General features: G+C 47.4%; 2 protein-coding genes across 8 annotated transcripts in view; both read left to right on the top strand.

Annotated features, from left to right (window-relative positions):
- The first annotated feature begins 195 nt into the window (after positions 1-195).
- Positions 196-12482, top strand: Med20 (mediator complex subunit 20). Of its 2 annotated transcripts, NM_001013178.2 has the most exon segments (4): positions 196-322; positions 3428-3582; positions 8923-9176; positions 11056-12482. In NM_001013178.2, coding segments are annotated over 4 exon segments (639 nt in total). In that variant the 5' UTR covers positions 196-308; the 3' UTR covers positions 11272-12482.
- A 4039-nt stretch (positions 12483-16521) lies between these two features.
- Usp49 (ubiquitin specific peptidase 49) overlaps positions 16522-22103 on the top strand; it is a 60289-nt gene continuing 54707 nt past the window's right edge. For 2 of the 6 annotated variants that reach the window (XR_015628605.1, NM_001136470.1), the window contains 1 exon segment: positions 16522-16868. The gene's annotated coding sequence lies outside the window, so the exon portion shown is untranslated. 6 annotated transcript variants of the gene reach the window in all.

The raw sequence follows: 22103 nt of genomic DNA, 5'->3' as shown, positions 1-22103 counted from the left end.
ATAATCTCACTGAAAGAGGTGGATGTTCGAGTCACCTTTTCCAGAATTCATGAAAGTAGCCTAGGGCGTGTTGTCAACCCCTTGTATGTTTTGGGGGCGGAGCCGGGTCGATGACGTACTAGAAATGTCACCGCTGGAGTATCCAGAGATGCCTCTCCCTGTGGGCGTGTCGTCCTGGCGCTCAGTATTTACGCATTTCCGGAGGCCGGTCAACGACCGCTTCCTGTGTTTAGGGGGCTGCCTCTCGTGGGAAGGTCTGGATTCTCTGAGTTTGAGTATTTGGCAGTACCACCTTTTGACCCTTCGCCATGGGAGTGACGTGGTAGGACTTGAAGGGCTTCTGCGGGGGCTGAGCATGGGGTCGTGAAGGTGTCTGTGAGCCTGTAATGGCCCGGGGAGGGGGATTTTGACCGAGGTTCTCGGTTCCTCGAGGGCTGACCAAGATGTCCTGGGGTTGTGTGGATCAGGGGACACCGAGTGCGGGTTCTCCCTTCCCAGGCATAACAATTTGGCAAAGCAAGCACTTCATCCCAAGAACCCGCCAAGAGTTGTTGGACCTTCTTTTTCTCGGTACCTCTTTCTGTCCTTGAGGCCTTGTCCCGTCGCAACTAGAATCCAGCGGTTAGAAATAAGGTTTCTAGACTAGGAGATATTCGGAGGAAGGGATAAAAAGGGGCGCGAGGAGAAAGTGACTTGTGTATTCTGCTTGCAGTTATAGCACCTGACTTTGAACTGGCCACTTTAAGATATTGGGGCTAGTGACAAAGGTAGGGGAAAGGAGCTGTTGGGAGTTTGGAGATCGGGGTACCAGGCATATTAACTATTCATGAACCACTCCCTAACGTATTTGAGACAGTTTTTTGAGCAGGGTTTTCTTTGTGAGTAGCTTTGGGAGGCCTGTAGATCAGGCTGGACTCAAACTCACCGAGATCTGCCCACCTCTGCCTCTTGAGTGCTTTGGTGATGGCATTTGCCACCAGCACTTGGGCTTGAGACAGTTTTGATCGACTTTTATCTTAAACATGTCTTAAGTCTCACTTGAAAAAAAAAAAAGAGGCAGTCGGTAAGGTTTGGGCACCGTGCTTTTGTGGGTATTAATTTCAAAGTACTAGACCTCAGCACTTAAAATCTTGGTACTGGTGCGCTTCTTTCCGATTAAAGAAGCTTGGGGGCCATTGTACAGGAAGTCAGGGGCCACAGGTCTGCTCTGGAAAGGAGAGCTCTTGTAGGCTCCTTAGTAACTGCGCTTGCCAAAGTTGACACCAGGAGCCTCATCTCTGCCACAGTGAAAATAGATCACAGCAGAGTCATTTGAGATCCCCCAATGCCACCTTTCTGGGCTGTGTATGTAACTTAGACTCCCGTGCCTTTGCCTCCTGCACCAGGGATTACAGGAGTGCTCCACCAATGCCTGCCCACCCTGCGTCTTTGTATAGAGAAGGCAGTCCCTGGGAAAAGGGCTTCTTGCTTTCTAGTATCAGTTCCACTTTCTCAGAATCTTGGAATGTGTGTCACAGTGTGTCAGTTTGGTAATTGGAACAGTTTTTAATGACAGTGGGGCTCTCCCTTAATAGATTTTTCTATTCGATCATAAATCAACACAAGGATCTTAAAACAGTTGTTTAGGAAAAGCTTTGACTTTTTCATGCAGTTAAATACCATCAGTGTTATTATTTAATCACTGTTCAAAGAATAGGTCTCCGCCAAGCGCACTCCTATGATCCCAGCATATGGAGGTTAAGTGGCAGAAGGATTGATGAAAGTGTAAGGTCATAAGGTCAGCTTGGGCTCATGTGGTTCATTTCAGATCAGTATTGGCTTCAGTGTGAGTCCCCTGTCACCAACCAACAAACAAGTAAACAATCAGTCTCTTTTAAATAGTTTAGCAGATTGCTACCTTGCCAGAGGTATGGTGGCACAGGCCTTTAGTTCCAGCGCTCAGTAAGCAGAGGCGGCCAGATCTCTGAGTTCAAGGCCAGTGTACAGAGTGAGTTCCAGGACAGCCAGGGTTACTCAGAGAAACCCTGTCCTGAAAACAAGCAACCACTACCAAAAAAAGAGAAAACACACACACACACACACACACACACACACACACACACACTGGTCACCACATCCCTAGGAGGATGGTTAAAGAGTACAGCTGAACAGCCAGGTTGACCTTGCACAGATTGTTTAGATTTGGAGTTTCCCTGTTTGCAATAAGTTGGTACTGGACAGGACCTTTCCTGGGGCCTTTGGAAGATTCAGTCAGATAATCTGAAGGCTCATGCCTTTGATCCCAGCATTTGAGAGGCAGAGGCAAAGGCAGGCAAATTCCTGTGAATTTCAGGCCATCCTGGTCTACATAGTGAGTTCCAGGAGAGCCGGAGGAGCTGCATAGTGAGACCCTGCCTCAGAAAAATGAACAAATGGGAAGGCCTACAGGTGCTGCCTACAAGTGCTGCCTACAGGTGCTGCCTGCAGGTGCTGCCTGCAGGTGCTGCCTGCAGGTGCTGCCTGCACAGTCTGCACATACCTGGTGCTTGACAGTATTAGTACCACTCCATGTCAAGGCTACAGCGTAAGTTGGAAACCTCAAAAATAATTGAAGTTTTAGCAAAGACCGTTCTTTCTCTTTATCAAGGATGATACACCCAAGGCCTGCTTTCTCTTTGTTCTTAGTGCAGACTCTGTGACAGTGAACATTAGCCACCAGACTCCTGTGACAGGATACCTGACAAAGGCACCTTATGATAGGTTGATTTGACTCACTATTTGAGCCAAAATAGCATCACAACAGAGAAAGCATGGTGACAGGAGCATGAGGGGCTGGTCACATTGTCAGGAAAGGGGGAAGGGGATTGTCCCGCCAGCTATTTTATCCACACCTCAATTCAGTATAGAATCTCACAGACACGATCAGGAGTTTAAGAACTAGGGCTCAGGCACGTGTACTCCTGTAATTCCAGCACTCGAGAGACTGAGACCGGGTTGCTGTAACAGTGAGGTTAGCTTGGGTTAATGTAATGAACTCAAGATCATCTTTGGCTGCATGGTGGGAGACCTTGTCTCCAATAGATAATCAGTGATTAACAGTAATCAGCGATACACCATCAATTCCAGTCACTACAATTCCACGATACTGAGCGCAGTGTGGACTACCTAGAGTTATCACTTAAATGTTAACACATATGCCTTACACTTGGGGAGTGCTGGTGTGGGAAGCTCACTGCCCCAGGGTAAGACACTTGAGACCTGTGCTCTCTGCCTGTTAGAGGAACTCCTGGGCACTGCAGTAGGCCTCTTCCTTTCTCAGGTATGACGGTGGAGATCAGAGATGTCTAGAGTAACCCTGTCGATCTGTTACCTGTTGGGGAATTGAGTGGCTTAGCCAGGAGATATGTGTCTCCTCCGGACACTGCTGACTTGAGGTTCTGTTTTTCAGTGTGTCCCAGATGCCTGTGGCTGAGGGCAAGAGTGTCCAGCAGACAGTGGAGCTCCTCACCAAGAAATTGGAGATGCTTGGAGCAGAGAAACAAGGAACATTTTGTGTGGACTGTGAAACTTACCACACAGCTGCCTCCACCCTGGGCAGCCAAGGTCAGTAGATGGCTGTAAGCACATGGGTGGAACCTGGCTTAGAGTCCCTCCCATATTTATGTAAATGACATGTTGACTTTTCTGCCGAGGGTAGCAGTCTTGAACGAGGCAGGATGTGTTTGTGAGCTCATTCATTCTTGGTGGGTCTTTGACTATGGTGGTCAGTTTGCAGTTTGACCCTATTTGTGTGTGTGTGTGTGTGTGTGTGTGTGTGTGTGTGTGTGTGTGTGGACACGTACTTGTGCCCTTATATGTGGCTATATGCACAAAAGTATGGGTGCTTATGGAGGCTAGAGGTGTCCGATCCCCTGGAGCTGGAGTTACAGGTAGTTACCAGCTACCTGCTATGGGGAGCTGGGAAACTGAATTTGGGTTCGAGGCCAGCCTGGTCTAGAGACTGAGAACCTTTCTGAGGAAACAAAGATTGTACACAACAGGAAGCACTTCCTTCATTAAAGAATAGTGTTGGGGCTGAAGAGATAGCTCAGCAATTGAGAGCACTGGTTGGTCTTCCAGAAGGCCCGGGTTTGATTCCCAGCACCGACATGGCAGCTCACAGCCATTTGTGACTCTAGTTCTAGGGGATTCAATGCCCAGTGCCCACTATGGACCCCTGGTGTGCAGGTGGTGCACAGACATACATGAAAGCAAACCAGTTATACACATAAAAATAAAATATTAAAAATCAGTGTCCCAAGGGTTGTAGCTCAGTGGTAGAACACTTATGCAAGGCCTTGGGTTCAATCCCCAGCAATCCCCCTTCCTCCTCACAGTTCTTACCTGCTTTTGAAAAGTTTCAAGGCAGTGCAGCCTGATGTAGTATGATCCAGGTATGTAATTGCAGTGTGTAGCCCTGAGACAGAATAAGATCAGCTTCCAGGGCTGACATATTTCAAAGAGATGAATTGTCAAAGAGATGACAGGTGTGAATCAGCAGTGTGGACAGAAGGGATGGGAGCAGGAAGTTCAGTGTAGAGCCTGCTGGCAGCAGAGAGGCCAGCGCACTGCAGGGAAGGCACTGACCTGCTCCCCAATCCTCTTTCATTACCACACTTTTTACTTATATTTTATTGTGTTGTTTTTGAGACAGGTCTCACTCTGTAGCCCTGGCTCACTCTGGCTGTCCTGAAAGTCACTGTGTAGACCGGAGCAGCCTCACACTCACAGAGACCCGTCCGGAGTGCTGGAACAAGAGTGCGTCCTTGCTCCTGGCTTTGGTTTTATTTCTGTAGATGGTGCCTGTGGAGGTCAGAGGGGAACATAGGGTCCCTTGGAGCTGGTATTACAGGCACTTGTGGGCAGCGCAATGTGGCTGGTGGGTGCTGGGACCTGAACTCCATCTTCTGACAGAACAGGGAGTGAATGAGTGATCAGAGCCACTGAGCCATCTCACCAGCCCCTTGTTATGCCCCTTTGTTTGTTTCTTCCTTTTGGTTTTGTTTTTAGGACAGAGTTTCTCTGTGTACCCCCTGCTGTCCTGCAACTCTCTCTTTGTAGACTAGGCTGGCCTTGAACTCACAGAGGTCTGTCTGCCTTTGCCTCCCAAGTGCTGGGACTAAAGGTGTGTGCCACCACTGGCTGGCCCATGCTATGAGTGCCATCTTTCCTGCCCTGTCGGACAGACATTCTTCTGCATCCTCCTTCACGCCTGGTTTCTCCTTTCATCTTACGCTGACAACTTAGAGTTCTGGCCTTTCAGGTAATCACCCTTTAAAGTTTCATTTTGTAGGAGTTAGGTTTTTGTGAGAGATGTTTTGTGTAGCTCAGGCTAGTTTCGAACTCACCTTGAGTTTCTGATGCTCCTGCTCCCAGCTCTCTAGTGCTAGGATTATAGCCTACCACAGTCAGTTTATCTGGTGCTGGGGGTAGAACCCAGGTCTTTATGCGTGCTAGGCAGGGGCTGTCATCACCAGACCCTTTTTATTGATTTTGTGTTTATTTATGTGTATTACACATGTGCATGGTTGCTTTTGCCATGGCATGGGTATGGCGTTATAGATTCCAGCTTTCTGGAGTCTAAGCTCTCCTTTGCCCACGGGCCTCCCAGAGATCAGACCCAAGTTCGTCAGGCTTAGCAGCAGGCTCCTTTACCTGCTGCACTACCCCCTCATCACCTGCGCACGGATGGCGTTTGTTCTGTTTTGCTGTGGGTGTGAGAGCTTGTGCATGCCCACACCTGAAGGCTAGAAAAGGACATTGGATGTGTGATGGGTTCACCTACGGCCCTCTGCCTGATTGACTGCCTTGAGGCAGGGTGTCTCACTGAACTGGAAACTTGCCATTTTGGATATCTGACTGGCCAGTGGACTGTTAGGGTCCACCCGCTTCTGTTCCCCAATGCTGGAATCATAGGCATATGTAGCTTCCAGGCTTTCTCCTGGGTTTGGGGGATTAGAATTTAGATCCTCACTGAGTTGTCTTCTCAGGGCCCGCTCCCATTTTTTAAAGTAGATGTCTGTTTATTTTTCTATATTTTTATTTCATATGTGTATGCATATATATATACCCTTATACGTGTGTATACAAATGTACCCTAACAAGGGAGTAGAGGTCAGAGGACAACTTGCAGAAGTTGAGGCTCTCTTTCCATCATATGGGTCCCAGAGATGGAACTTAGGTGGCCAGGCTTGGTGGCAAGAGCCTTAGCCTTACCTTGCCGGTCCTATTTTTTACTGTTTTCAGACAGGGTCTTATACAGCCCAGGCTGGTCTCAGACTTGAGGCAGTTACACTTCGTGGGCCTTTGGAAAACTCTTGAGCTTCCATGCGGTGCTTCTTAGTTAGAGACCGGGTGTCCTTGGGAAGCTGTCCTCCATCCTCAACCTCAGTGTCCCCAGTGCTGGGTTACAGGCTTGCGCCGCCTTTGTCTTACATTGTAAGCTCCTGACTCTTTTTTTTTTTTTTTTTTTTTTAAGATTATATTCATTTGATGTATGTGAGTACACTGTCACTGTCTTCAGACACACCAGCAGAGGGCATCAGATCCCATTACAGATGGTTGTGAGTCACTATGTGGGTGCTGGGAATTGAACTCAGGACCTCTGGAAGAGCAAGTAGTCAGTCCTCTTAACCTCTGGGTCATCTTTCCAGCCCCCTCCCCCCCCTTTTTTAAAGAGTGTTCTTCTTTAAAAACATTTTTTTGGGTGCTTGCCACCAAGTCTGACAGTTTGAGTTTTATCCCAGAACCCACATAGTAGAAGGAGAAACAGACTTTCCCAAGTTCCTGCCTCTGAATCATATATGTGCTCCTGCTCCAAAACACAAATACGTGTGTGTGTGTGTGTGTGTGTATTATTATTTTTTTTTTGGAAGGGTCTTTGGTGGGGGTAGGGAAATAGCTTAGTTAGTAACTGTCTTGCCTTATTAAGTACAAGAGTTTGAGTTTGTATCCTTAGAACCCACTTTAAAAGTTGGGTGCAAGCCAGGCATGGTGGCATGAAGCTTTAATCCCAGCACTTGGGAGGCAGAGGCAGGATCTCTAGGAGTTTGAGACCAACCTGGTCTACATAGTGAGTTACATGGTGAGTTCCAGCTAGAGCTATATAGTGATACCCTGTTTCAACACACACACACACACACACACACACACACACACACAAAACAAAACAAAACACCCACCCTGGGCACAGCCGCATATGTATTGGTTAGGTTTCAGCTTTCCCAGAGCTGAAAAGGTAGAGACAGGAAGAGGATCTCTGGGGTGTTGGTCAGACACTCTTGCTCTAGGTTTGGTTGAGAGACCCTGTCAAAAACTAAAATGGTGGCCTCACACTTATGCACGTAGATATAGCCCTAATTAGACTCAGTCAGTTATTAAGGAAAAAGTAGAGAAGGACATAAGTCTGGAAGGAGGAAATGTTGGAGGAGGAAGGAAGCAGGTTTGAAGAGGGAGGGCGGTTTAAGTGTACAGCAGGTATTTCACATTGTGGTCATCTGTTTGCTCTTGTAGTGTTAAGGAGAATTTTGGTTTCTGTGTTTCGTCTTCTTCCACATCCTGTGAAACCAAGTGCTTGTGTAGCTCTCCCTCCTTGGAGAAAGCCTGTAGAGTAGCTGGTAAGGAGGCCCTGCCGGAAAAGGCGCTCGAGGCCAAGTCTGATGACTTGAGTTTGATCGCCAGGACCAGGACCCACAGTGTGAAAGGAGAAAACTGATTTGGGGGATGGTCCTTTAACCTCCACATAAATGCTATGATGTACACACACACACACACACACACACACACGCACACACGCACACACACACACACTAAATATCTGGGGAAAAAACAAGAGTTTAGAGCCAGGTGTCTGGTGCACACCTTCAATCCTAGTAACTTGGAGGCAGAGGCAAATGGATCTGAGGCCAGCCTCGTCTACATAGAGAACTGCAGGCTCTCCAGGGATCCATTGTGAGACCCCATCTTTAAGAAAAGAACAACATGCCAGAAAAAGAGTGAGTGGGCTAGGGCTGCTGAGTGGAGAGCGAGCGCTGCCTGAGCATATGCAACACCCGGGGTCCAGCCCTAGCACCTCAACGTAAGCAACAAGGAAGCCGAGCCCACTCTGCTAGCACACACTTCCAATTCCAGCATCAGGAGTTACAGGCACACCCCAGGCCTCCTGGGTAAGATAGCAAGGCCCTGCTTCAAACCAAATAAATGATACAGACCAAGGAAACTCTTCTCAGAGTGGAAGGGAGCTTCAAACCCTGGTGCCCAAGTTCTCCATAGCTTTCCTAGCTGTCTCCACTGAGCACTCACAAGCACTCGTCCTTACCTGCAGGAGGCACTGCCAGCTTTTAAAGACAAGGCAGAAAAAGCCTGGCTCAGCTTGACTGCGGTCTGCTGTCCTAGCCTAATGTTCACGGGCCCCTAATCCAAAGCCTCTGAATCTAGTGCCCCAAATCCACGCATTTAGATTTCAAAGGCAGCATTGATAGGGCGCAGAGAGGATGCAGATGCTGTTAGTTCTGTTTCATGTTTGAGGTTATAGGGCTGGAGCTCAGGACTAGGCCAGTATCTGTTACCAAGAAACCCCAGCCCTTAGGGTGTTTTGTTTTTTAAACTGTAGATGATAATATGAGTCTCTCTATGGATCATTAATCATCATGAGAAAATAGCCCTCGGTGAGCTTACCACACAGCTCTTCTCAGCACCTGAGAATTCAGCTATGTGTGGCCTCTGTTGTCTGCCTAGCTTTTCCAGTTACCCGGCATCTCTGGGAAAAGGCAGCATTTGAGGATCCTTTCCCCTCTTAGGCGCCAGGGTACCAGACTGCCAGCTGGTCTTGTTTGGGGCAGTTGACCTATCCTGGGGTGTGTGGACAAAAGTCCTGATCATGAGTGGACCATCTGTCCCTTGCAGGCCAGGCTGGGAAGCTGATGTACGTGATGCATAACTCTGAGTACCCACTGAGCTGCTTTGCCCTCTTTGAGAATGGCCCTTGCCTTATTGCTGACACCAACTTCGATGTGCTCATGGTGAAGCTCAAGGGCTTTTTCCAGAGTGCCAAGGCCAGCAAGATTGAGACCCGGGGTACTCGCTACCAGTATTGTGACTTCCTGGTGAAGGTGGGCACGGTCACAATGGGGCCCAGTGCCCGTGGCATCTCTGTGGAGGTAAGACCTTGATGAAGGACAAGCAGGGTATGCTATGGGCTGCACATTCTGGAAGTTTCCCCAGCCCCGCTTAGTTCAGATAGACTCAGATAGTATCATCCCGTGCCCCCACTACTGGGGTCCCTTTTTGGTTGGCTCATATTTTGCCTGGTGGGAGGGATGGGTGGGGCCTGTCTCATGCTTTGGACTTACTATGTAGTCAAGGATGATAAACTTAAGTTCCTCTCTTCTGCAGCCAAGTGCTAAGGTTGCAGCACTGTGCCACCACTCCCAGCTTCTCCCTTAGGTTATGTATTTAGACAGTCTCATTTGGCTTGGACTCTCATTCCTAGGTCTTCACGTCCTGAATTACAGTTGTGTTCCACCATGCCTGGTTTGTATGGTGCTGCAGATAGAGAACAGGCCTTTGTGATTGCTAGGCAAAGTAAACATTGTACCAATATAATGCTGTGTCCATAGCTCAAAAAAAAAAAAAGAAATGGCACATGTATGTCCATGCGTGTATGTATGTATGGTATGTACTTATGTTAAGACATGGCTTTACTCTGCAGGGCTTATAGAAACTGCTATGCCTGATTCTTTAGATTCTTTTTTGTGTGTGTGAGGATTGTTTGCCTGCATGCATGTCTGTGTATCACATGCATACAGTGCTCACAGAGGCCAAAGAGTGCATCCAGTGCCCTGGAATTGGAGTCAAGGACTTTTGTTACCCCATGTGTTAGCTAGGAACCAACCCCAGATCCTTAAGTGACCTTAACTTTTGAGCCATCTGGCCAGCACTGCTCTAAGGTTCATCTGTCTTTTCTTTAGCCATTCACTCTCTAGCCTGGAACCAAAGTGGGTTCACAGCAAATAAAGAGCTTAGAGGCCCAGTTGCTGAAAACTGAAGGCATGAGCAAGGAGAGCAGGGAGTGAGGGTATGGGGACCAACACCCTTTCCAGGAAGGGCTGAGGACACAGCTTTCTGAGGGATGTCTGAGGTGGGCTGTCAGTCATACAGTGCCCACCGTGCCCCACCTTAGTATGTTTTACAAGAGGCTTCCAGAGCTGTGGAACAAAACTGTACCTTTCCCTGTGGCATCTGTCCACTTTCATGATGGCCAAGAATGTGTGTATGAGATGCCTTCATCTAGTTTTTTTAGTAAAAAAAAAAATTGACCATACTTATCGTGGGTGTAGGTGTGCATCTAGAGATTGGAGCAATCAGTTCTCTCTTCCTGCCATGTGGGTCCTGGGGATTGAACTCAGGCTATCGGGCTTGGTGGCAAGCATTTTTACTGGCTGATGGCCTTCAACACTGAACCTAAATATGTAGATGTTGAAAATGACATGGAGAGTATGGAAAGATAGCTTTAGAGTGAAAGTCCATAGCCTACCATGTGTCCAGCATTAACTGCGATTTTAGAAACAATAAAACAATTCTGAAAATGCATGGTTTTGGTAAGCAAGCAGAGCTGAAACACACACATGTGAAGTGAGTCCAGAAAGGCATGTGGCTTAGGGAACCAGGCTGAGTCTTGCTGACTGAAATGGTAACCTGTAAAGCAGTGGACAGACTAAGGAGGAAGGAGTCGGAGGCCGGGAGTGCTGGTACATGCTTACTGTCTCCGCACTTGGGAGACAGAGCCCGAGGACTGCGAGTCTGAAGCCAACTGCAGCTGCACAGTTAGATCCTGTCACAAAGTAACAACCAAACAAGAGAGTCTGGGAAGTGCCCAGGTAGAGAAAAGGAAGGACCCTCGTGTCAGTTTCTTTTCAGGAGGCTCCCAGGCCAACACTGTCTAATTGTTTCACCAGTGACTGGGCGGTTGCAGTTGCAGGAGGGAAGCTAGCTAGCCCATCCTTGTCCTTACCCTTGCTGTCTGTTCTCTTGTCCCAGGTGGAGTATGGCCCTTGTGTGGTAGCTAGTGACTGCTGGAGCCTCCTGCTTGAATTCCTACAGAGTTTTCTAGGTAGCCACACACCAGGGGCGCCCACAGTGTTTGGGAACAGACATGATGCGGTCTACGGGCCAGCAGATACCATGGTACAGTACATGGAGCTCTTCAACAAGGTCCGGAAACAGCAGCAAGTGCCTGTGGCTGGGATCCGCTAGTGACTGGCAGCTGCCGCCTGCTGAGCTGTCACCATGGCACTGTCAAGGACCACGTGCTGGACTTGGGTCCCAGCTGTAGCTTGTGTTCCAGGGCTTTGGACTCCCCTCCTGACCACATCACAGCTGTTCTTTACTTCATGCTTTAACTGGATTTGGCTGGTCCTCAAGAATGGTAATTGTGAAGAATGGAAAGGCTTGGGCCTTTCCTCCTGTAGGCAAAAGGTAGGACAGGGTTGTGCCCACTAGTGCTAGAGCTGTGTGTCCCCAGGTGCTGAGCATTTCGAATAGGCTGTATGCCTGTGCTGCTTTCGCTTGAGGATGTGGCTGGCAGGACGGGATTGTTGGCTGCGAGAGTGTTGCTTTCATTCTTTGGACACTGATGTCTTCCCCTACTGTTTTGAATTATGTGAACCTGCAGGCCAAGTTGCTGTAGCAGAACCAAAAGCAGAGGGCTCTTACTGCACAGCTTATTTTTCGTTAATAGTTCAGAGGCATTCAGTTCCACAGAACAGAATGAACTCCACAGGGTTACCAGGAACTTGGCTTCTTATGTCTTACTGTTCCTTCTATCATACTGTCCCCAGAATGCTTTCCTCACCACAGGATCAAAGCACGCTCAGTATCTCCGTGCCCACAGTCTGCTGAGGAAAGAGATAGGGATGTTTTTCAAAGTTGATTAGATCACTGTGGACACACATTCCTGACACTCAACACTCAGTTTTCTCAGGGGGCTTCCTAGTTTGCCGTCTTGGCTGGCTTGAGCCTTGAACTCACTGACATTGCTCACCTGCCTCACACCTGCTACAGAAACATTTAACACGTAGACAGGCTTGGGAAAGCTGTTCATATACAAAGTGTAGGGTGGCAGTGTTTGTGCAGCAGCTCTGAGGAGGTGGTCATTCTTGTGTCCTAACTTTGGTGGGCAGGACAGCTCATCACACCTTCCTGGTTATCCTGTTACTTCCTCTTGCTTTTGTTGTTACTCTTTTATTGTTGCTGTGTAAAAACTGAGGTGTTTTAGATACCACAATAAAATTGACAAACACTACAGTTTCGGCCTTCTGTTCTGTGTTTGGTCTTGTTGCAGGCTGTCTACTTTGTACTTTGTACTGGTCGCTTGAAAACACAGATGTTAAGTGTGGTAAATATGGACTCTCAGTTCCTACATAAGAAGGGATCAGTTTCTAAAAAATAAAGAGAAGCACAAACAATCTTGCATCTTGGTAATTGAAGTTGCCTTGCTTCCATTCCCACATTTTTGATTTTTTTTTCCCTTTTTTTCAGAGCTGGGGACCGAACCCAGGGCCTTGTGCTTGTTAGGCAAGCGCTCTACCACTGAGCTAAATCCCCAACCCCATTCTTGATTTAAAAAAAAAAAAGATTTTGTTTTTAATGGCACGCATGGCGGGAATGGGGGGGGGGGGGTTGTTCTTGAGTTTGCAGTACCCTTGGAGGCCAGAAGAGGGCATCAACTCCTCTGGATATGGTGTCTCAGGCAGATTTGGATATTGGGAATGGAATCAGGTCTTCTGCAAGAGCAAAAACATTCTTAACTACTGAGCTGTCTTTTCAGTCCCTTCATTTTTGCTCTTTTCCATTTGAGCTCACAGTTGGCTTTAAACATGAGATGTAGCCTGAAGAATGACCACTTGGGTACTTTGCTTGGTCCTTGTCATGAGTGGAAATGCAGCACTGAAAGAAGCTTGCTAAGCAAAAGACCTAATAATAACGGAGCAGGTGATGGCTCTGCCAGCAGAGGCACCAGAACTGAACTGTGACTAGTGAGAAGGCCAGTGTGTCATCCAGCTTTCACATGCAAGTCTGAATGGGGCTTCTTAGAACACTGTAGAACACGGTTGTCATTATGCAACTTTCTGAAGGTTCAACTTGCATGGAAGTTGGGGTTATGTGCATAAAATGTAAGGGGACGAGGGATGCTTACCGTCATTTTATAAAAACTAGGACCCAGAGCTACTGATTTTGCCAGGCTGGCTGTCCAGCAAGCATCGGGAATTTGCTGAGGTACACATGTATTCCTCTGCCCACTTGCCTTTTTCTGTGGGTTCTAGGGATTCCACTTCAGTTCTCATGTGCCAGGCCAGCAAGCACTGGCCAAACTATCTCCTCAGTTCCAAGGCAAGGATTTTTTTTTTTTTTCTTTTCTTTTTTTTCAGAGCTGGGGACCGAACCCAGGGCCTTGTGCTTGCTAGGCAAGCGCTCTACCACTGAGCTAAATCCCCAACCCCCAAGGCATAATTTTCTTGTATTCTGTTTCATTTCCTAACATATCAGTCACAGGCACTATTACATAGCATAGGTTAACTTTAAAGATCCTTTTAGAATTATGTGTGAGTGTTTGGTTGTATCTATGTATTTGGTTGTGTGCATGTAAATGCTGTGTCTGAGGAAGCTGTAAAAGGGGATTGGATCTCTGGAGCTGGAGTTCTAAGCAGTTGTAAGCCACCCAATGTAGGTGCTGGAACGGAACCGAATTTCTCTAGAAAGTACACACTACTAACCACTGAGCCACCCATCTTTCTACCTCCAGATAGGGTAACTTTTAAGGCTGATAGAAATTCTACTGAACTTTTTTTGGAGTCATTCAAAAAGAGAATTTGGCCTAGCACACCTTTAATCCCAGCACTCGGGAAGCAGAGAAAGGAGGCTCTCTGGGTTTGAGGCTAGCCTGGTGTACATAGTGAGCTCTAAGACAGCCAAAGACTACATAAACACTTACAAAAAAATAAAGAGAATTTAAGGCCTGCAAGATGGCTTGGCAAGTAAAGGCACTTAGGCCGAATGACCTGAGTTCAGCCCAAGGAAGGTGGAAATCGATCAGTTCCACACTGTTCTGACTTCACAGGTGGGGCAGTCCCTGCGCACCTCCGACTCACCCCAGGGGTGCTCATACTGACTTCAAAAAGAGAATCTGGTCCATGTATGTGGCCTGGTTATGCTGGAGCTGGATATAACACTGGAAGCCTGTATTTGTGTAGGAAAGGCAAGGCTGGGGTTGTGGCAGGTGTGCTGGGGCTGCCAGTTGAAGGGACGAGAATGCTGCTTTAGGAGACAGCTGACTGGCAGCTGGCTACAGGGCTGGACTTACTCTCCTCTGTTCTTTGGGTTGAATCTATGTAGTGGGAACAAGGCCTGCTCTCCATATAGCAGAGAAGTTGAAATGGAAACTTGTGAGCATGAAGAGGCTGCCTCTGGGTCTTCTTTTAAAACTTATGTTTTGCCTGGATATATTTTTGTGCACCACATGCATCTCAGAATAGACATTAGATCTCTTGAGACTGGTGTTACAGACGGTCCTGAGCACCTATGTGGGTACTGGACTTGAACCCAAGTCCTCTGCAAGAGCAGCCAGTGCTGATAACCACTGAGCCATCATCCCAGCCTGTCTGGGGCTTTTTAATGTGCTCACAGAGGTCCGCTCCACCTAATGCTGGAATTAAAGGCACGTGCCACCACTGCCCAGCCAAGGGTTTTTCTTTTTAAGACACAGTATTAACTGGCTAGCCTCTAACTGTATATGAAGCTTACCTCAAACTCAGAGATCCATCCTGGATGTCCAGATGATCTTCGCTGCCTCACAAAAGCAACAAAGAACAAAATATATTTAATTTCCGGTTTCCTTAGGTTTTTGGTTTCATTTTTTTTTAAAGACAGAATCTCATTTACCTTGGCTGACTTGTACTAGACCTTGCACTGTTGAATGAACCTAAGGGTTGGATCATAGGTGTGTGCCCACATACCTGGGGAAATGTTTCCTTAGAACTAGTAACTGTTATTAGTGTTTAACCTGAGATCTAAGTGAGACATTACACACACACACACACACACACACACACACACGTGTGTGTGTGTGTGTGTGTTAAAACATGTATATCTTAAAATGATGTGTTTATATAGCGCCGGCAAAGAACTGCTACTGTGGTTTCCCTACAGTTGATTTGGCTTCTGTGCTAAGGCAACAGCAATTGTATTCACTGTTCTTTCTAAAACTTTGAAATTGCATTCATTTTTTTTTTTTTTTTTTTTTTTTGTGTATGTGTGTGTCTGGGCACATGCATGTTTCGATGAGAAGACAATGTCTGGAAATCATTTCTCCCTTACCATGTCGTCCCAGAATTAAATCCAGATTGTCAGGCTGGGTGGTAAGTGAATCATAGGCTGAACCATCTACCCCCCCACCCCCCACCCTCTCTGTTTCATAGAGGATAAGACAATGCAGGAACTCCTCTAGCGTACTCAAGGATGGGAACGGAAAGGCAGGCTCCCTGGCAAGCACCTCTACCCACTGTGCCGTCATGCTTTGTCCTTAGCTCCTGTCTGTCATGTTTGTAAAGAATTGTTTATTTTGTATGTATGAATACACTGTCACTCTCTTCACACACACCAAAAGAGGGCATCAGATTTCATTACGTTTGTGAGCCACGTGGCTGCTGGGACTTGAACTCAGGACCTGGAAGAGCAGCAGCTGGTGCTCTTAACCGCTGAGCTGTCTCACAAGCCCTTACTGCTCCTTTTTTATTGGAAGTGCAAACGACAGTCCAACAACAAAGACCGATTATTTTCAATATTATTTTAAACCTGTGATGATTTTCCTTCTAGCTGTTGTTAAGTGCACAACTTCCTCACTCAGAAAGGCACCTTGTTAGGGAAGGAACACTAAGAACTGTCCTCACCAAGAAAGCTGTTGGGAACTGGAGAAGAGGGAAGCATCTTCTCAGGTTTTATTGTTCACTTATGTAAGGAGTTACAACTTAGAATTCCATAGAGAACTGTTAAATAAGATGAGAGGCACTAAGTTGAGGCTCTAATTAGGGATCTCAAGTCCTGTGAGTTCTTGAATTACACCGCAGGGTTGCCTTCACCATGGGAACTGAACCCAGGACTCCTCCCAGAAGTCCTCCTCTTATGCGGGCCTCAGTCTTGATACTTATCCAAAATTGTCCTTGAACTCACTATGCAATCTATAGAGTATAAGAACCCAGAGCCATTCTCCTGCCTCTGCCTCCTGATTGTTTTTAACCACATCTGACTTTATTTTTTAATCTTTGCTCTTTTTGCTTCCTTCATATTAACAGACATAAAGACTTGAACCACCGTATCTTCTTTTTCTTAAAACAAAAATGTTTTTAGCTGCCTTAGGCTGTCTTGGGTGTTGTAACATTGTTTATCTTATTTGAAGGGACCCTCCCTCGCAAGGTCTGTCAGGACAAGGTACCCAGGAAGCTTGCCTACCTTGCAAGGGAGCCTTTCTGTTTCAGAATGGACTTTATCCCTCTCGGAAGTCCTTGAGGCCACTGCCACCTAGGTCTGATTTATTTCCCAGTCCCTATTTGGGGAGCGATGAACCTTTTCTAGTCCCGTCGAAGAGGATTTCGTAAAACAGCTGAATGCTGCCTGAGTCATCAGTGGCAAAAGTCCACACGTGTGTGTTTGTCTGGGAGCCAAGAGTAACTTTTGCAAAACGCTGTCGTCTCGAGAACCTCCAGGTTCGCTGGCTGCTGCTACACCGTAAAGAAAACAACAAAACATAAAAATACGCGGAAGTGGAAAGGCCTCTTTGGAGCGGTGAGACACAGAAGGTAAGCCTCAGGGTATGCAGAATTCCTTTACTTTTACTGATCGTGGGGGTGGGGAGCTCGGGAAAGTGCCTGGCCCTTTAAGGAGGAGGGCCTGACAGTAGACTGTACCTTTAAGAGCCTCTTTGTCTAGAAACCTTCTTCAGTACCCTTCTGTGCCTCAACCAAACTTTGCCGGTGAGTCGCGCCGCGCCGCGTCTCTGCCTCTCATGCCGGCCCGCCGTAGCCGCTGACCCGAAACTTAGTACCCGCGGCGCGAACTCGCGTAAAGGGCGCGGGGCCCCGGGTCGCGGCCGGGAGGAGCGCCGTTGGCGCAATGCGGGACCTGGGGGCGGGGCTCTGACAGGCGGGCCAATGGACGATAAGAGGCGTGGTCCGCCCGCTCGTCTCGCGCCCCGGTGACAGCTCGCGCGTGCTGATGATGGCGGTAAATAGAGGGGGGAGAGGGAGCTGGGGAGGGGGCGGAGGGCCGGCGGAGCGGCCGAGGGGGCGGCCGGGGGGCGTGAGGGGCCGTGGTGGCTGAGAGTCCGCGCACACATTCGGAGGCGGGGACACGCGGCACCGGCATGCCGGCCCTCCTCTTTTAAAGGAGAAAAAAAAAAAAATCCACACACGCACCGGGTGAGGGGCGACAAAGGCGGCGCGCGCCTAGCGGGCTGAAGGAGCGGCGGCAGGGGGCGGGGCCGCGACGCCGGCGGGCCCGGGGCGCCCGGGGCGCCCGGGGCGGGGACGGCGGGCGGCGACAGCGAAGGCGCGAGCCCCGGCGCGCGGACGCTGCGTTTTGGCGGGGTGGGCGACGGCTGGGTTCTGAGGTGAAAGGTTTGAGGGGACCGAGGGGAAGGCAGGCTGGGGCGGGGGTTTGCTATGAGATGAGGAGGATTAGGAGAGAAAGGGTTAGAAGCCGGAGAGAGGAGTGAGGAAGAAACCCAGGCTGGCCCGGGGATGAGGTTAGGAAGCCCGGGGCTAGGAAGAGGGATCCGGGGTCAGGGCTAGGAGCAGGGGTCTGGAAGACGCCAGGCTTGGCAGGTGGGAGGTGTCGGGGTGAGAGGTGCCGGGGGCAGAAGAGTTGCAAGTGGAAGACAAGGAAGGAGCAGAGCCGGGGTAGTAGTTGGGAGTAGAGGAGGGAGAGTGATTAAGAGCCAGACGTGACAAGGGTGTGAACTAGTGCAGAGCTGGGATGAGCTGAAGGGCTGGGAGCCGCTGGGGTGGGATCGACAAGGTGTGGGTCAGTAGCTGGTGAGGGGTGTAAATTCTGCAAAGTGAGGGAGACAGGAGACCTGGATCACAACCTGGTGGAATCAAGATTCGGAGCGTTAGTGGAAGGGCTAAGGGGAAGCAAGCTGAGAGATGGGCGTTAATAGGACAGTTGTGAGAGAAAAAGGAAAAGGCTGAAAGGACGCTAGAAGCAGGCTGTAAGGAATGATGGTGAGCTGGGACCGAGAAACTGGGGACTTGTTTATTGAAGAGGTTCAGCAAGGTAATGATAGTCGAGTCAAAAGACTGGCTGAAAAGCAGCCCGAGGAGATGAGCAAGGAAGAGATGGGCCCTGGGATTTAAAGGATGGAATGGGGAGAAGGGGGAGAGAAAGGAGATTAAGGGAAGCTAGGGGAGTCCTGATGGGTGTAGAACTGGGGTGGGCTGCACAGGAGTGGGAACCGAATACTGCTTTGCCCTGAGGTGCCCCAGAAGGTCTGGAAGGGGCAGGGCACAAACGCTATAGTAAAGAATCCAATGTAGGGAGCCTTTGGTGCAGAAGATAAGGAACCATGGTGAGTGAAAGGGGACCTAAAAGCAAGGGTAAAATCTGAGAAATAGGGGCCCAGGTGGGGGTGCAGCATAGGAGTTCTTTGTTAAGAGAAATGTGTATTGAATTTGTGAGTCCTTTTGTCCCTAATAGTAGGAAATTCCGCAAACCTTTTTCTCTCTTCAAGGAATCTTGGATCTAGTTTCCACCTTTCATTGCTTGAAAATTCACTTTCATGTCCACTTTGAAAAGAGGAAACCCGTCTTTGCTTGATTTTGTTCTTGTGTGGTAGAGAAATTGGCAGCCGTGGGTGCTGAAAACCTCTTGGTTCTACTAATGTTGTGCTAAAGGGTAACTGAGTTGAGTTTATTTGCAATGTGCCTATGTGATGTGATGGTTCTGGTGGGCAGAGGACAGTTTTATGATGGACAGTGCTGGGTGGGCAGGCTGTCTCGTCCACCGCCTTTTCTCATTGAAGACTGCACCATTGGGGAGAGAAGACATGACTCCTTTTTGTTTTCATCAGTCACATAGATTTCTGCCTAATTGTTTTCAGCAACTGAAGAAAATATACATATACATATACATATACATATACATATACATATACATAAACATATACATATATATGAATGAGAGAGAGAGAGAAGAGAGAGAGGTGAAAGAGGTGAACAACCAACCAGGGAAGTTGACTGAGCAGGAGACTGAAGTCACAGCTCTGAGGGCATTGAGTTCATATGCTGCTTCCAGCTTTGTGTGGGACATTTTTTGTGGGGTAATGTCTCACTCACCAGATCTGCAGACAGTAATGAAGAAAGGTGGAATATGGAGCTGTGGTGAATTTAGAGCTGTGGACCCATCTTTTAGATTACACAATGGATTTATGAGGACCCTCTATGAAAAAAACCTGTGAGATAAGAATGCCGTCCTCTTCTCTGCCTGTTGTATTTTATGACTGTGAATAGAAGTGCTTAGTAATATTTTCTAGAACCTTTTGATTTGTAAGACTCATTTTTAATTAAAATAGTTACATTTATTTATTCATATGTATGTGGAGCATTTATGGTGGTCAGAGGACAACTCGTGGAGGTTGGCTCTTTTCCCATCATATGTGTACCAGGGATTGAACTCAGATTATTGGGCTTGGCAACAAGCTCCTTTACTCAGTAAGCCATCTCTCAGGCCCTAGATGACCATTTTGGAAATTAAAGGGAAGATGAGGATTTGGGGACAATTCTTAGTAGTGTGTTTTAATGATTTTTTAAATTCCAAAGTGATTATATTTAGGTAAGAATATTAATGAGTATTTACTTCATATTTGATAATGTGAAAAATAATGTGTAATTTCTTTTCAGAGGAATGGGGTACAAACTATTCTTGACTTTTTTTTTCAGATTTTATTCTATGTGTATGGGTGCTTTGCTTGCATGTGTCTGTATGCCACATGCATGCCTGGTGTCTACAGAGGGGCACTGCAGAAGAGGGAGTCAGATTCCCCAGTAACTGGAGTTACAGACAGTTGGGAGCTGTGTGTCTGTGCTAGGAATCTAGCTTGTGTCCTCTGAGGAGAGCAGCCAAGGGCTCTTAACTACTGATCCACCTCTCCAGTCATGTTCTCAAGGTTATTTCATGGTGTACATTCAGATAAACAATGGTACCTTTTCCCTTTGAAATCCTGAAGAGGTTGCAAGTGTTGTTGGCGCTGGTGCAATGTCTTGGGTTGGTCCTCAGCACTGCAAGCAACACAACGTCAACAACCCTAGTCTGGGGCTGGGTGTGTAGCTCGGCTGGTACAGGGCTTGCCTAGCATTTGTGAAGGCTTGGGTTTGATCCCAAGCACTGTATAGTGGCTCATGCCTGTCATCTGAGCACTCCACAGCAGAAAGGTCAGCCTTGCCTCCATGAGTGAGTCTGAGGCTACCCTGGGTTACAGGAGACTACATCTGAAACAAGCCAACATGAAAAGAGGCAAACACTCTCCTCTGGGATTAGCGTTATTTCTAAACAGAAAAGCCCAGCCTCCCAGTGTTGTGTGATTTTAGGTTGCTCTTATTTGGTGGATATTTGATATGTAGCAACACCTAGGTCTCTATCATTAGCAAGGTTTACTTTTGATTTGTGACTATCAGAGACAGTGTGTGTGTGTGTGTGTGTGTGTGTGTGTGTGTGTGTGTGTGTGTGTGTAATTTAGAATCTGAACTCTGGATTAACTGTTAGCTGTGCTTAGGGCAAGCTTATAGTTCATGGCTTACTTTCTGGCTTCTGCTAGGCAGATTCAAGGTAGATAATGATTTTAACAACTTGTAGGATAATTTTAAATTATTTTTCCTGCTTAATTGAGATTAATCTAGAAATATTAACTTTGAAAATGAAGAATATCTTCAATATGAGATGCCTGTTTCTGTGCAGTATGTGCACATGCTGTATTTGGGCCGTCTAAGGTATCGCCTTAGACAGTTGTGTTATGCTCTGACTAAGGTATCTCCTTAGACAGTTGTGTTGTGCTCTGTGTAAGGTATTGACGTTTTTATGATGCAGTTGTCTAAAGGTAATCTGTCTGTGTGAAAATACAAACTACAGGCTCAAAGGCAGGACCGTCTTTGAGTGGGGCCTTTGTTTCCTTCACACCACTATCCTGTGCTAAACATCTCATTAACGGTTGCTTTACTCTGGTCTCCTGTCTCCCTTTCCCTTTCCTTTTCCTTCCCCTATTTCCTTTCTCTTCCTCTGTGCTGGTGGTGAACTCCAGAGTATCTCATGTGCTGAGCAAATATTCTTAGCAAGGAACTGCACTCTCAGCCTCAGCGTATATTTCTAGAACTGAAAATGGATGATCTTTTCTGTTTGTGGGACACTGGTCTCACTATGCAGCCCTGGTTGGCCTGGAACTTACTGTGTTGACCAAGCTGGCCTTGAATCTGTCTCTGCTTTTGTTATGCTGGAATTAAATCGGTGGGTCACCATGCCTGGCTGAAAGTGAATCATTTTTTTAATTCAGACACTATGCTTAAAAGGACTCCAATGTTATATTTTAGCTGTTTTCTTTTGTTCACCTTATTTTGTTGTTGTTTGTTTTGAGACAGGTTCTCACTGTAGATCTCTCTCTAGTCTTGAACCTACTAGATAGAGCAGGCTGACATCTGCTTCTCCTATACTGGGAGTGACGGTGGGCTCTACCAATACTGGCTTGTCCCTAGTTTTCTGTTTTTGTTTTAAGGTTTGACCTCGCACTGCCGACCGGCCTAGTCTTAAGTTGACTCTGTGGTCTAATCTAGCCTTAAGTTTGTGGCCATCCTCCTGCCTAGCTTTTGAGTGCTAGTGTTATAGGCGTCAGTACCATACCCAGCAGTCAGTCGAACTTTTATTGGTTATTTGCTAAGAATAAAACTTATTTATATTTTCATGTTTGGATGAATAGGTGTACATAATTTTTTCCTGGTTAATTGTAGAGTCTTTGGGTGGAAAGAGACCTTGAAAGGATCTCCAGTTTTATC

Source organism: Rattus norvegicus, chromosome 9 (assembly GCF_021556685.1).
Source record: "Rattus norvegicus strain SHRSP/BbbUtx chromosome 9, alternate assembly SHRSP_T2T, whole genome shotgun sequence".
NCBI classification, from domain to species: Eukaryota; Metazoa; Chordata; class Mammalia; order Rodentia; family Muridae; genus Rattus; species Rattus norvegicus.
The sequence above is the reverse complement of the archived record's forward strand: the minus strand, read 5'-3'. Positions and strand labels throughout refer to the sequence as shown.